The sequence below is a fragment of the Schistocerca serialis genome, chromosome 6, assembly GCF_023864345.2.
Source record: "Schistocerca serialis cubense isolate TAMUIC-IGC-003099 chromosome 6, iqSchSeri2.2, whole genome shotgun sequence".
Taxonomy (NCBI): domain Eukaryota; kingdom Metazoa; phylum Arthropoda; class Insecta; order Orthoptera; family Acrididae; genus Schistocerca; species Schistocerca serialis.
In genome coordinates this window covers 122285157-122301290 of record NC_064643.1, presented here as the reverse complement: position 1 = coordinate 122301290, position 16134 = coordinate 122285157, and the positions used below count along the sequence as shown (strand labels likewise).

At 37.5% G+C, this 16134-nt stretch overlaps 1 protein-coding gene across 4 annotated transcripts in view; it reads right to left on the bottom strand.

The window, feature by feature from the left end:
* The window catches only part of LOC126485161 (RB1-inducible coiled-coil protein 1), a 318562-nt gene that overhangs the window by 89024 nt on the left and 213404 nt on the right, over positions 1-16134 (bottom strand). For 3 of the 4 annotated variants that reach the window (XM_050108835.1, XM_050108833.1, XM_050108834.1), the window contains exons 8-12: positions 11127-11498; positions 6821-7000; positions 6575-6739; positions 4496-4638; positions 1847-2300 (exon numbers count right to left, since the gene is read on the bottom strand). In XM_050108835.1, the coding sequence (XP_049964792.1) occupies positions 1847-2300; positions 4496-4638; positions 6575-6739; positions 6821-7000; positions 11127-11498 (1314 nt within the window). The remainder of the gene's footprint in view (positions 1-1846; positions 2301-4495; positions 4639-6574; positions 6740-6820; positions 7001-11126; positions 11499-16134) is intronic. The other variant, XM_050108836.1, reaches the window with a different exon arrangement.

Genomic DNA, 16134 nt, shown 5'->3' with positions numbered 1-16134 from the left:
CACTTGAATTCACATGCAATGGCCCGATTGGCTAACTTCAGTACTAACTGACTCAGAAATGATGCAACACATTGAATTTTTTTCTTAAAAATCATTTCTCAACACAACCTATCCTGCAACTCCATTACAAGGTTTTCTGTCCACCTTGTGTAACCATTAGAGTTTCAACTTTTCAAATGGAATTTTCATTCTTGACTAGACTTTATATCTTGTGCAATAAATGAAAGTTTCATTTTAATGTAAGGATAAATGTCATGATGTATGTATATGGAGGTTAGAAATATCCAGTGTTTTACCATTATGAATGAGGCACCATTTTGGTGAATGTTATATGCCACATTCCAAGAGCATGGACTGTTCTCCACTGAACCAAATATGTCCAAATGCTTACAGACTACCAACTAATGGCTCTTTCCTGAACACACTGTGGATTAGGTAATTCCTTCATCACTGAGATAGCACACCACCTCACTGCTACTATGTACAAGGTTGTTCAAATGAGACTTTCTTCATCTACTTGAATGGGTCCAATGCATGAGGTGATAGGGCTTGTTTCCTGTATCCTTCACGTTTAGCCAGCGATTTAGGGATTCCCTAAGCATCTTGAGTATATCTGTCTCTGGACAGCAGCTGACCTATTTACCCACAGAAACTATTGCTGAATAAATTACTTCAATCATGGTAATCAAGGTATAGGTGAATTTTCCTCTAGACTGGATGTGCGCTGAGTGACAAATTGATGCGTCACTGAACATTTGTAGGATAAATTGTTTGAGTTGCTTTTTCATTTAACATTAATCAATGTAAACAGAGGTCAACAAATATCTTTTAAAAACTAATATACTTTTTGAAAAACCCATTAGGGCAGCCATGAAAACATTTGTAACAGAAACATAAATAATTTTTATGTCTACAGTCAACGCTTGGAGTCCAGGCCTCCAGAATCAACACACATCAAACTTGCACTGAGAACAAAGCTGACTGTTTAAAAAAAAGGAAAACTATACTTTTGGGAACATTCTGCGTTGTTCATCCTGAATCTAGTATCAAGAATCTAATAATTCATATCACAAACTGTAAGACAGAAATCCAGTGCCTTAAAAAGTCCCCTAAACGCACTTCTCAAAAGGACAATGGCAATACAGAGAGAACATGAGTGCCTACTAAAGATTTCTGTCTCCATTCCACGGATACATCCAGCTAAAAAAAAAAAAAAAAAACAATTTGTGCCGAAGCTCTACCATACTTGCCCGCATAAATAATATGGACACATTTCTATATAATTCTCTGATAAAACGCAACTTCAGCCCTCCTGAAGTTACGTGTTTCAGCCTTTAAGAACCTATTGTGTAATCACTGCAGAAAGATTTTACTGAATGATTCCTTCTGCACGCATATTATTAAAGACATTTGCAGTTGTTCCTTTTTTACCACTTAAGAAAATAATGGCTTGAAAAATAATTGCTTAAAAGTGGTCTTCACTTGTATCTGGAACACTTAAAAACAAACCTACCTCTCTCTCTCTCTCTCTCTCTCTCTCTCTCTCTCTCTCTCTCTCTCTGTCACACACACACACACACACACACACACACACACACACACAACAAAGCAGTAGCAGCAGCTACTCAGCCAAGGCATATGAGACACACAGTCTGATGACGAAAGGAAACATCAATGTGGGTTGACTACAAGCACTTAACGACCAAAATTCATATTTCTAATAAACTAATCATAAAACTAATCTATATGTGACAGAAAAAAAAGAAAACACAGAACAGCACTACATGTCAAACGATTTTGGCATAAGCGAATTTGGGAGGGGGCTGGGAGGGCAAGTGTTCTGTACCTGGAGGAGGGCAACCAGAGTGTTCACGTCTTCCAGCTGCCGTCGTAGGTCCGAAGCGCCCTGGGAGTGGCACCTTGCACTGTTACTCTCCGTGTAGCTGGACGGCATCGACTCATCAATATAAAAGTCTGTTGTGGTGAACTCTTGTTGCTGGAGCTGACTCTGGTGCTGGGCAGATGAGGGCGAACAGGGGGAAGGTGCTGGTGAAGGCGAGGGTGTGGGAAGGGTGTGAGCGCTGCCAGCACTCTCACATCGGACACCAACCTCCAGCGTAGCAACTCGTTCGAGAGCAGCTGCCGAACCACTTTCCCCTTCATGTCCCTGTTCTGCGCTCGGCTCACAATGAACGGCGGCTCCGGTAACAGGCCGCGTCTGCCGTGTGTCAAATCCCAAATCCACAGGGCTCTGGCCGACTTTTTCAAACTCTTCAGTGTCCGTCTCGGACTCAAAACCCCTAAAAATGTTATTTGAAATCATAGAAATCAATAATTTCTTCCACAAAATAAAATATAATCAAAGAATATGGCAACCCAAATGTTCATCTCCTTTCCTAAAATGTCCAGTTACATATAAGCATATCCCTAAAAAGAATCAAACCACAATTAATATGAAATTGTTACTGAAACACTTAGCTCAAAATCACAAATTACCAATAAAATACACTCCATTACCAGCTGATACTCTGCAGACACATACCACTGACAACCACAAAAAAAGTACAACCATTGAGTAGAGTAAAATTAAATGCTGCATTTTCCCAAATTCACATACTCAAGAAAACAATGCTACAGTGTAACCCTGTGGAATCATTAGACGTTTGTGTAACAGACTTCTATCAACATCAGAATTATGGCACAGATGGTGGCAGTAATGACTATAATGGTGACTCTGACATGGAACTCGGGGTCATCAGTGCCCACTCATGATCAAACAATGGAAAAGTCCACGTTGAAATATGAATAATAATAATAATAATAATAATAATATAAAAAGCATAGATTGCTACTCACCGTAAAGATGACATATTGAGTTGGAGACAGGCAAAATCGAAGGACTGTTACAAATTGAGCTTTCAGCCAAAGCCTTCTTATTAAAAAAACACACACACTCGATCATGCACACATGACCACTGTCATGTGTGCGTGAGGCGTGCTTGCCTGAGTGAATGCGTGTATATTTTCCTTTTCCTTTGTGAAGAAGGCTTTTGCTGATACATCAATGTGTAACAGTCTTTTCGTTGTGCCTGTCTGCATCTCAACGTGTCATCTTCATCTTCATGGTGAGCAGCAATCTGTCCTTTTCATATCATTCATGAACAAAAAGCTATTTGAAGTTACTTACAATTAACATGAAAGAACAGGGGTTGGGTAATCAACTATGAAGTAGGAAGTTGGCACACACTTTAGAAAAAGCTGGGATTACCTCTGGGGTAAGAATGGTAGGATTGTTCTTTCTAGAAACAAAAGTAAACAGCTCACTTTGTAACTGACTCTTTGTGTCTGATCCAGACACATTTTTGTATGACCAACAGATGCTACAACATTAGGATGAACATAGATATGTCATACTACTTTCAGTCTACACAGATATGTTTATGTTGCAAACATTATCAACAGAAAGCAGTTAAAACCTACAGCATTTTTACAAGTCTAAGTAACGTATGTGCTATTATAAGAAACATACAAAAAGTAATACTTCTCTAGCTTGCTGTCTAACATACAATGGTTTACTACCACGTGGATTACAACTTGCACAAAATTCACAACACAAGCAGCAGCAGTAAGATAGCCCAGATTTACCAAGCCTGTATACAATCAACACAATGTAATACACAATAAAGGACTTCAGTATTTCTGGAATCAAGGTTAAATTTGTTCCTCTCAATTCAGTAGCTGTGAGAGCTGAACACTAACTAGCAATTAGGCAAATCAGTGACCACCGTCTTTATTTATTTATTTTTATATATAAATCTACTTCTGTGGCTCCAGCAAACATTTTGACACAGCTTCAAGGATCCTACGCACTGTTATACAGCGGCCGAAGTGTCTTGTCAGATGGGAAAATGCACTGAATGGGAAAGTTTCCATTAAAACAATCTGCACAGATTAACATATGCTCCACATTTACCACAAAGAGTACTAAACACAGGCCATTCTACTCTGATAAATTTTTTGAGTGAAATCGGCATTATAAAATACCAAATATACTAATGTACTCTGCATACCATTATTTAAAACAAGTTATACAAACCACATTATCAAAATTTAGCTACACCTTCAGAAATTACAATTTCTTGCAAGACTGTAGAAAACTACAATACCTAAACAATCCACACCTTTCTTTATTGTTACATACGATCACATTAATTTGACTAATGCTTAAGTGATCATGTACAATGGCTAGCCTCAACTGTGCAAGAAACTAAACATCATGATTTGATAAAGAGTGTGATTAGTTCCAACTTATATTTAATCTGTGTGTGTGTGTGTGTGTGTGTGTGTGTGTGTGTGTGTGTCGGGGGGGGGGGGGGGGGGTTAAGTATTAGATGGTGAGTAAATAAAGTGTAATTTCAATAGCTTCTGCTCCCACAACAAACTATTTACAATGTTACTGGAACTACATATTTTTTTATAAATTAACTAAACATACCTGTCAGGTTCCTTAACAGCAGCAGGTTCCTGAAGAGATATAGGACTAGAAGAATGCACCCTCACAACAGTATCAGCATCTCCCGTCTGGAGTAGAGTTGGATCCAAATTACTTGCAAGACCGGCATCGGTTACAACTTTCACCTATGCAAAACAATAAAAGAGGATCATACAACATTTATATTGCTAGCATTGCAACGAGACACCAACACCCTGCCTTATAAAATCAAAGTCAGATTTAGTATCAAATTTAGATTTTCTTTTAACAGATTACTAAGATTTATTATAATAAATTGTGATGACTTACTCATTATCTATTAACAGTGACGTATCCAAAAGTTACACAATTCCAATTCATTGTATGTGAAAGCAATTTCTTAAGTAACTCCATTTTGTGACTAAATTTGAAGCAAATAATAAAAGTTACTCTCAGATGCTTTTCACACATTAAATGTGAGATGACCTGGTGGTGGAGCAGGGTGGTAGAGGGAGAAGGGTGAATACACACGGTGTCCCAGGAGGAATGGTCAACATTCAGGGCTAACAGGAACAATCATCTGAAGCAAAAAACTTCATAGACTTATGCCTTATTTCGAATGGTATCCAAGACAGAACACATTTAATGTATATTGTCATTAATTTTCTGTAGCATTCAACACTAGCTGTCTAACACGTCATTGCCGGGGTATCCGTTCTGTTTTCCATCAGAAACAAAGACAAAAAATGAACTGTATTTGTAGCATAATATCCCAGACAATTTCGGTTTGCTGGACATAGCTGCTTCGCATGTCTACAACATGATTTTGTACACGTGTCTATGGCAACATCTCTCCATAGCTCTAAAGATGCCAATTGTTTATACCTACAGCCATTTGCACTTTGCAAGTGACCGCTGTCAAAAGTACATCCAGGTGTCAGGAATTTCCTTAAGCTGACTCAACTGTAGGAAAGTCTTCATAGTAAAGAGTAACTGTACTAAAACTTTATGCATACTGCAGCATTTTTTCAAACAGCTCATTGTTTATGATGTGATATCTCCTGAGCAATGATAGGTAGGTGGTTCTTACCTCAACAGCAACTGTTGCCAGACAGTAAGCGATATGTGTACCAAGTTTAGTTCACACACACACACACACACACACACACACACACACACACACACACACACACACACACACCTATAATACATAATATGGATATTGTCAGGTTTACACTTGTAAACTGTTGGTTAACATCAAAACATGAATTCCACTGTCAACTTAAATTCTTTTGTGCACACTTGGGAGAACATACAGTGTCACTTATCCGAGAGATACCATAACGAGAGCAGCAGCATCCACGTGACCGATCAGTTCTTCTCTCATTTACTCTTTCGTTCATACACCTCGGACTTCATTCTACCACACAAACAAAAAGTTAATGGTGTTCAGTCTGGCGATCTTGGGTTAAATATATTCTATCTTGAAATTCATTCAGAACTGGGCATATGTCAATATGAAACTTTTAATCTCAAATGAGCATTTCTGTCATGTACCTGAATACTGACCTCCAAGAGATGCCTGTATATGGAAGGCCTAAGTGTTTGGATCATACTGTAATGTCTCTTCCCCAGTCAGTTGTAACCTTTTATGGGCATGTCCTTGATGAATAAAACGTCATTATTCCATTGCACAAACAATTTTCCTTGTAACTGTAGACTTCACTGTTCTGTTCACTTCATAGTGCTATAAATTTCACAGTCTTGCTAAAGATGCAGGAAGTTGTCAACTCCCGCAAAATATATTTATTTGTCTTCCAGAACTTTATCATAAATGTTCTCTGGCTCCTATTCTACATTCCTGTATCTAGCAGTATACTAAAACCATAGAAACGTAAGTCCAATCAGGGACAGCCTGAGTTACTGCCGCAGCAGGCAATAAAACAAAGTTTGACTTTTAACTGTACTCACATGATTAACATTATTTCTTAGCAAAACAACATAATCAACACAAATGAACAGACAGCCTCCTGGTATGAGTGTGTCCATTATAAAAATTTAAAAAGCTAGTACTTTTTTCCAGATTTTAATATTTATGCTTACTAGTCTGTCTTCAAGGGCAGTGTCTTCCTTTTCTTCAGTTTTCATTGTACCAGAGACTGATTTAGACAGGAAAAACTGTGTAATTGCACCAAGATCAGGAAGTGAGAGAGAGATATTCAGTTCTGGTAACTCATTCTTTAAGCGATCAACATCATCCACCGTTAGCTGAAATTAAGCAGTGTAGTAAGAAACAGCCATTTTCTAAAAACATCAACATTTCTTTTATCAATTGCACAGCACAATTACCTTTGGAAGACCAGAATCAAAAACAGATGGTGCTTGGGTTGCAAATGAGGGGGGCATGTCCTCCATTCCAGGGAAAAGTGTGTTTAAAAAGTGGCCCTCAAATTGTCTCTGGAATTCCTGTCTTCTTGCTACTTCATCATTGTATACAGTCAGCAATTGACATGCCAGATCACTTGCCCACTAATGAACATAGAAGTTTAATATTTAAAAAATTATTCTTAATAATATACTGCTTATATTACCAACTATAAATGTGATAGATTCACCTTCTTCCACCCTGTAAACTTAACACACAAATAATGAAAATAAACCATCTGAAACTGCTGTTCCATAAGATTAAAAAGCAATTACTTGGTAACACACAGACTAGATACAAACTGTAACAAATAGCTTGATTTTTCAGCTGCATTTTCAGCAGTTTGTGCTACTGTACAAGAGTAATCCCAAAAGTAAGGTCTCCTATTTTTTTTATAAGTACATACACCTGTTTATTTCTACAATGGTTTACATCAGTTTACAGCTTGAACATTTAGTTATTTTTTGACATAGTCACCATTTCTGTCGATTCATTATTGTAGAAGCTGTGGCAGTTTTTGTGTGCCCATGTCATACCAGCTAGCCGCCATGCAGTTCGTCATGAATTTCGGTCCGACCAGCTGCAAACTCTCTAAACCACTTACGAACATTTTTGACATCCATGCACGACTCATCATACACTTCCGTCAATTGGCAATGGATTTCAATCGGCGCAGCACCGTTTGCGTTCAAAAACCAAGTAACTGCACACAATTCGCACTTGGCGGTAACACCCAACAGGAGCTCCACTCTCAATGGCTGCCAAGCAAAGACTGAGCAACTCAGCATGGAGTGTGCGTGTTTACACACAGTGCATGAAGCACTCTTCATAACAGTGTGACCAACTGCCACACAAACAGAGTTCTGTACATATAAAAAAATAGGAGACCTTACTTTTAGGATTACCCTCGTATGTTGTGTGGCAATTACATAAAGACCATACAAGACACAATTTATCAGTTACGGGATTCAGTAAAACATGATACAAATCTTTTGATTCTGGACCAATACTGGAAAAAAGGAAAATATTACGGAGGGTCACAATTGTCAGATAGTATTAAGCTATTAACAAGTTGTCATCAATCTAATACAACACCCATGTTTAACACTGACTTTGTCAAATTTAGAAGTGTCATGAAAACTGATGTAATAAGAACTCTACATTTCTCCAAGAACCAGAAGATTGTGCTATTATTTTTGTTGTTATTCTAGTTGTTTAGTGCCATTACTGTCACAATCAAGGTCTTTTGCATCCACAATTGTGCATAATGATGCAAATAAACAATGGAACCAACTAAATAAATGTAAGTAATTGCTCATATAAACAGTTGCCATGAGGGTCAAACAGAAAGCTGTAAGGCATGTGTGACGGTTGTGCAAGAATGTCGAGAGATTGACTGAATTTTTTTGTTTGTGTGTGCAAGGAGTGCAGACTATGAAACAAAGTGATACTTCAAGCATGATGAGTTATCAAACTGACAGACTGAAGTACAAGCAATAAAAAAAATACACTATCAGAATACAAAATTCTAAATTATATCCAAATATCTATGCACTTATACTCAATGAAAGAAAAACAGTGAGAGACAACACAAAATGAGAAAATAAAAAACAAAATGTAAAAGGCATGAACAAATGTGTGGACAAAAGGAGGGAACAGGAGGAACGACGACTTGATGTAGCAAGAATTAAATGCCGGGTGAGAGAGGGGAAAAAAATTAGGAACACCAGCCTTAGCTACTGGAAAGTAGATTCCAGGTAGTGAGATAAAGGGGTAGAGTCTGCAGGTAACCTAAATCCAACATCAGAGGCATGCCACATACAACTAATACACCAGTAGGGGCATGTTACAGATATAAGTAAAACATGTGTATGTTGCCAGTACACTACTTGGGAAAGGTGAAGCTCGTGACCAAAAGCACATCTGGAAATGCCAAGGTTTCTTTAAAATTACACACTCTTTCGATATGTTGCATTTCACACAGTTTCATCAGAATCAGGGGTGTCCCTCCCATGCACAGCAATCATCAGTACTGACCAGAAACAGCGTTTTGAATGTCACTTGACCACTGTGAGGTAAATGTGTTATATTTGACAACATTTTCTATAATTTATAGGTCTGTGTCATTACGATATATAGCAACATCAATCAGGATGTACCATTGCATTCCGCATTCCATGCGGAATGCAATGGTGCTTTATATAACTTGTGAACATGTTTCGGGAAAGTTACAGATGTTTCACAGAACAAGAAAACATGACAGAAGGCAGTCTCTTTCCACATGAGCAACAATTTTTCAAGGAAGTCACTTTCAAGGTAACAAAACTTATGGAAACCTATACTCCAGGAACAGTTCCACATCTGTACGTCAGTATCCCATGGTATCTTCATTTTTCATCAGATGATGGGAAATAAGTAACTTCAGCAACTTCTCAAAACAATGTGAACAATGACTACAGTCAGCTAACTGACTGATCCCTGCACAGATACATCACCAGATTATTTTACATGGAATAACCTTGTTCACAAGCAGCAAGCTTTCATTAGGATGATTTTCCTTCTATTTCAAGTTGCTGTAGAAGCAAATACATATGTAATAGCAGCAGGAGATCCCTGTGACAGAAACCAGCGGAGTATTACATGTGTTCTGTAAAGACAGGCATGAAATTAGTCTTTCATGAAAGTAAAGCAATCCCATGATAGTATTCACAGCAGTAAGTTACCAGATGAAGTACTGTATAAATGAGAGAGCATACATGGAATCATAAGAACAGTAACTGAGCAAGAGGACTGTCAGAGTGCTCTGTGCAAGCCTGCGTCTAACGTAAGATTACTTGAATGCTTTACTTTACAGGTGAACTGCATTACATTTTTAACTCTTCCACAAAAGGAAGAAATTACCCACCAACCAACAGTGCAAAGCAGTACACTGCCAGTTGTTCTAACAATGCATGACGTATGACAGAACACTGAATCTGTAACATGGTATTGTTACATTCCTTCCTGGATTTTCCACTGTTTGAATTTGTAACATGAATAATTTGGTAGTCAGCATAGGTGATAGCCACCACAACACAATTTTAATTAAAGTGACCACCTTGTCAGTTTTCATTCCTTTTCCACTTTTCAAATGATAATTTTTCATAAGTCTGCATTATATTTTTAAGAACCTGTTGCCTTGATAACACAGACAAATCAGAAATAACAAGACAGCATCTGTGAAAGAGGGTTAAAATAATGTTCTGGCAGTCACATTAAAAACACCCTCACTCATGGGGTTAAAAAAAGCACAGGTGAATAAGAGTTCAAAAAGTGTAGTGGTAATTTCAAGCAAAGTTCCATATAATGCACAGCAGTATTGGAGAGACAATGTGAACAGCAATATTAGAAATAGGATGTGAACCTGCCAATAAAGTACGGGCCAGCAATAACGGACTGTTACAGAACTCCCATTAAAGTCACTTAGTAACTGATGTTTCAGCGAGTTGAGTGGCAGGAGCCAGCTGCCATCCAATCTGTGCTCACTGTGTTGTCAGTTTTGTAGGTTACATGCAGCACCTTGTGAAGTGTGGCTGACAGTATCACCCGCCACACTGCAGTCTGTCAATCACAAAGTAATTTTAATTGGGGTATAGAATACAATTTCCAGTGTAATCTCATTCCATTCTTCCTGACCACTGGTCGCTGACTAGTGTTTGAAGCACTCACTTCCATAATTGCTTCACTATTTTGACTGTTACTGTCATAGCATGAGGACCAAATAACAACTTCTCAAAACATTTTACATACTTGACATTCTGGGAAAATTTCGTAAGACACTTTCAAGATCTTATTATTGCATCCACATGCAGTTGAAACAAATTATTGAAGAATGTGAAGAAGAACAAAAAGAAGCAAAGAGAGGAGGAGGAGGAGGAGGAGGAGGAGGAGGAGGAGGTGGAGGTATTTATCAGAAGCTTGAATGGACATTTCAAATAATGTTTATTTGAAATGTCACTGTGCTCAGGAGCAGAGTGCATTAAAAAAACACGTAACACACTTTTTTTTGCATAATGTCTCAGCCCATAGAGTGTGTGTCAGATACATATTTTGTTCACGTGCAATAATTTTTTTTTATTTTATTTTATTTTATTTTTTTTTTTTTTTTGTTAAGTTCTTTTGCTATTAAGTCATATTATTAGGTAGGTTTCATTGCATCAAAAAAGCAGTATTAGTAGCAATATTACATACCACAAGGAATGCCTGTGAGAATGTTCGACGGCGTACAACTTCCCCTACAGCCTTAACATACATTTGTGGGGCCAGGTGAATCTGCCGTACTATTTCCAACTGGCGCCTCAACCTCTTCAGGCTTTCATGATAAATCATAAATTTGCTATCCACCTCATATATATGATTTTCAACATACATAACCCATCGCAGCCTGTGGTAAAGATTTGTGCTAAGTTCCTCTTTTGCACGTGTACATCTTCGCTTTATGTCTCGAAGCTGATGATGATTCTTCAACATAACAAGCATTTGTCGCTTGTGTGATGTGCATAAATCAGGCAATATGGATGGATCACCCAAGTTGCTGGCACGGTTTTGATTTTGCAAAAATGCCTGGAAAAAAAATAGTAAAGATGTCAGCATACATGTGCAGAAAAAGCACTGGTTTTACAAGGGGAACTATACTGTATATATATTTGTTTTGACATTTAAAAACTTGAGTGAGTGAATATATGCCATGTTTAAATACATAAAAGATACGTTACTCCTATTTCATACCTTTATTTCTGTTTTGATCCTGCAAAATTATTTCTTGAAAATTATCAGCCCATTCACAATAAATGCCAGTGCATGCAAGACTTTCAAACCCTTTTCACTACAGTCTTAACACAAGAATGAAATGAGAGAGATGGCATTGCGTTAAGAATTTTTCTCCAGAACGAAAAGGTCCAAAATATGCTTTCAGAAAATCTGTAAATTAATGTCTAACAAGGGGAGGATCCGACATGTTGGTCGCCAATTTTGATCAAGTCTTCTAAGGATATTCTATAATGAAAATAAAGACACACATGATCCAGTTTTTTGCTAGTTTTTTAAAAACTCGAAGATAATGACAAAAAATTATATTTTGAATTCTATACATCAAAAGATCACCTACAAAAATATTTTTATTAACATTACATGGGGGTCCTAAGTTAATAATGTTCGAGTTATTAACATTTTTGTGTTTTAATGCTGTATCTTCAGTACCTGTCTTTCAATGCATCTAGCAGGGCAACGACAATGGTCAAGGCATCAGAGTACTAACCCAGTGGTTCATATTCAATTATTGGTAGTTACTTTTATTCCATTCGATTTTATTTTTTTTATCTGATATTATTGTGATAATCTGAATACTTTTCTTTTGTCTTTTATGAAGTACAAAATCAAGTATACATAAATATGTGTAATGTGTAAGCCAAGACACGTGTGTCTTTATTTCCAATACATACCATCCTCGGGAAACTTTTATCAAAATCGATGACCCACATGTAAGGGTCTTCCCTTCAACACCATATTAACTCAATGTGAGATAATTTCAAATAAAGCAACTTGAATTCTTTTTAACAACGTTTTTATTCTCTAGGTAACCTTTTTGGCAAGTGAGATAGACTATTTCCCATATTTTCTGTGCTTGCTATTCCAGTTCCGATTTGTTTTTCTGGTATACCAGTCCAGCAAGTTTGAAAGGCTACTGGTAGGCATATAATTTGTGGTAGCCACTTGATGGCACTCATATAATCTGAGAACGTTGCTGCAGCACTGACTATGGAGACACATCCATCCTGCTGGCCTACCAGCACTCGAGGCTGCTCTATAATGCCAGCAGTGCAGCCTCCCAGCCAGTCAGTCTATTTCACTGTGTTACTGTACTGATCTCAGCATGCATCGTTCTTTGGTGCTGGATTTGCTAAGTCTTAGGTTTTCAATCTCTGTTTACTCAATGGACTCGCTATACCGCCGTACCACCTCCACTGTATCTTTCCCTTCTTGTTGGCCACCTGTTTACTCTCCGACAGCTCGCTGTTCGTGTCCTCAGCAAGTCTCCACGGATTTACAAATAGTTCCCAGTCTTGTTCAACTCCAGTCACCATAGTCAGTGTTATTTTTGCACATAAAGAATTAAACCATTGTTTGTTTTATAATTCATATTTGTAGTTTTTTTTTCCCCCATGGTAATTCAAACGCAAAGTTTATGCTGTCTCTCAGGCAGTTTCTATAATTAATAACAATATCCATATTTTATCTGTTTCTAACTGTGAACAACACATTTACGATAGTAAATGACACGTTAAGCTTGTACCACTGAAGGGTCGGGTCTCTACATGAGCCTCTTCATGATTTTGCTTAACATTTAACTTAATGTCCCCATCTCTGGCACCTCAGTTCAGGGCGCTAACTGTGCTCTAAGATTTTTGGTACTTATCAGAGCCCCACATGCATATTCAATACATTTATGTGCAATTATGTCAGCGTATACATCCTTTCCTCCTCTCACCTGATGAATGAAATGCATGAAATAGTGTACAAGATATATTTCAATACGTAGATATGTTGGAGTAACAGTTGTTTGCTACTGTTGCAGAATAGCTAACCCTATAAACCATGTACCAGGTGACAAGGAAGTTTCTGTTCATCTTGGGTGAAGCTCTTGTAGAAGTTGGCACCACACAATGGGAACTCTAGGCACTTCTGGAGGAACAGAACGCGTTGATTCCAAAAATGTTCAGCAGTGCTATGGGAGGCGCAAAACAGGCAACAGCTACGAAGTGTGAGTGTGCCTATTCATAGTAAATTTAACATCTTATTTTTGCAGATTTCAGCTCCAGTAAAAATTAACATCTTGCTCTCATCGCTTATTGCTCATCAAGTGGTATACAGAATTTTTCTCGCTACTTCCAGAATACTATAAGCAGTTGCACTTAGCCATGCACGACAGCTATTGTTCTGCTATACCTCTGTTCAAATGTGGACGCATAATGTTTCTTCTCAGTTCAGTCTGATTTAGTTCATTGGTGATCTCCCGAGTATAGTGTAACTGAACAGATTTCTGAAACTTTGCTAATTTCAATTTCAGTTTGTGATCTATTCTCCACATGTCTTTGTTGTCTCAGCATGTGTTAAGTACAGATTTAATGGATCCGAGAGCCTTAAGCTTGCAGATCGTGTCTCACAGTAACTTATCCTGTCCAGTTTGTTTTGTTATTCTGAATTTTACGACTCGTTTTGTGCACAATTTTTGTTTGTGATGACCACGTCTTCACGGATTGTGAGAATCTTTACATGTCACAGTTACTGGTTCTCAGGGTAAAACTTCCAAATTAGTTCCAGAATTTCGTCTATGGTGCAATTATTAACAGTTTACTTTCATCAACGAATTATTCTTCAGTTGCTTCACACACTCCACTCAAGGGAACAACCATTTGCTAAACAGGTGCATACTGGTGAAGTTTTTCTTTATTCTCATATTTGTTCTTAATCTCTATGACGTGTGTATATGTGAGTGAATGTTACCACTGAAAAATTCCTGTGATCTTTCCTGCTGGAGCCTCCAATTAGTTGTTTAGTTTGTTCAATTGCGTTGAGTAAACGTGATATTTTTAACAGAACACATCCTTACATACTCCCTGCCAACTCCCATTATATGTCCTATTGGTATCCATTGTGCAACAGATGAATATGTCCAAGTGTTAATATTTATTAAATGATCATAAATATGCAAATCCAGCACCTCAATTCATTGAAACATCAACCATTTTTCTTTCGTGTACATCCAGATACTGTCTTCCCACTTTCCATGTCAATAGGTACCTAATTTTTATGGGTTCCTCCATCACGAGCACCTATCCCCAACCTAATCCTTCACTTACAGATACGTTTCACCTCATCTGTGGTACCACACATTAATGGACACAGTAAAAAGTCCAGCATACTGGGGATTTAGATACAATAGGGTGTAAAAATCTTATTTTACTCTGCACGTTGTATTCCGTTATAGCATTTGCCCCGGTAACCTTCAAGCCTTGGATACAGTAACCAAAAGGAAGAGGTAACAAAACTCAACCCTGATTTATCTTACTATTATCATTACACCAGAATTGGCACTGGACAAAACTTAGTACATGTCTCACAGTTAACACTGATGAGCAGTCAAAAACTGACTGTATAATAATAGTTGACAAAAATCAAAATGAGCACAAATGTGTGTACATCATAAGTTATTCAGACTCTCAATTTCTGTGCACTTGTTACATCACAGAAACGAAAAGCACATTCTGTGAATGAAATACTGACTGAAGAATGGTGATAGAAAAGCAAGTTTAAAAATGAAAGCTTTGTACCCAACGGAACAACCAGGAGACGACTGAAACGAGAATGAGACAATGAACTTAATGAAAGCCTTTTGAAGGTGGTTTTTTAAAACAGCAAAGTGAAGACTTGCCACTTTCTGGGTCAATTACTAGAGCACAAGCTGAAAAATTTCACTTTGATATATGTGGCAACAAATTGGTTGCAACATATAGTTTTCAATGTGGAAATCTCAGCATGTGATGTAACTGAACAAGCATCAAAGGAGAAGCAAAGTTTTTTTTAAATGGTGAATTTGCTTTAAAATTTCCTGAAATTATACACAAAATAATTGGGAAATGAAAACTTAAATGAACAAGGGTGTAACTATACGAAGAAACGACACTTTATTACTGACTGTTTCCAATCAGTGATCGTCAGTGTCAGACATTCAGGAAAAGATGGATTTCAAAATGAATAGAAACAGAATTGCTATCCTTTCATCATAAATAAATTGGGTAGGAACAATCTGAAACCACACTGCAATGGGCAGAAGAGCCCAAAACGACTGAAGCCATGTAAACATATCCATCATAGTTCACTTACATGCATTGAAAGAAAGAATCTGGATAACATGCAACATCTTCATGAAGTTATTTCAACAACAGTTTGCTCCATCAGTGAGAAAGCACCAGCATTCACTTAAACCAAAAGCTTTACTAAAACTTTAACAATGCTCATCCACCAGCTGAAATGCTGTAGTCAGAAGATGGAGAAAACAAAAACTTTGTTTATGTACTAAAGCACAACCTCATTAATTCAGCTTCTGGATTAGGGCACCAAAAAAAGCATGAAGGCTTATTATCACCATGAACTCCATGAACTGCTTACTTCAATACTAAATTCATGTGAGGAAATGGAA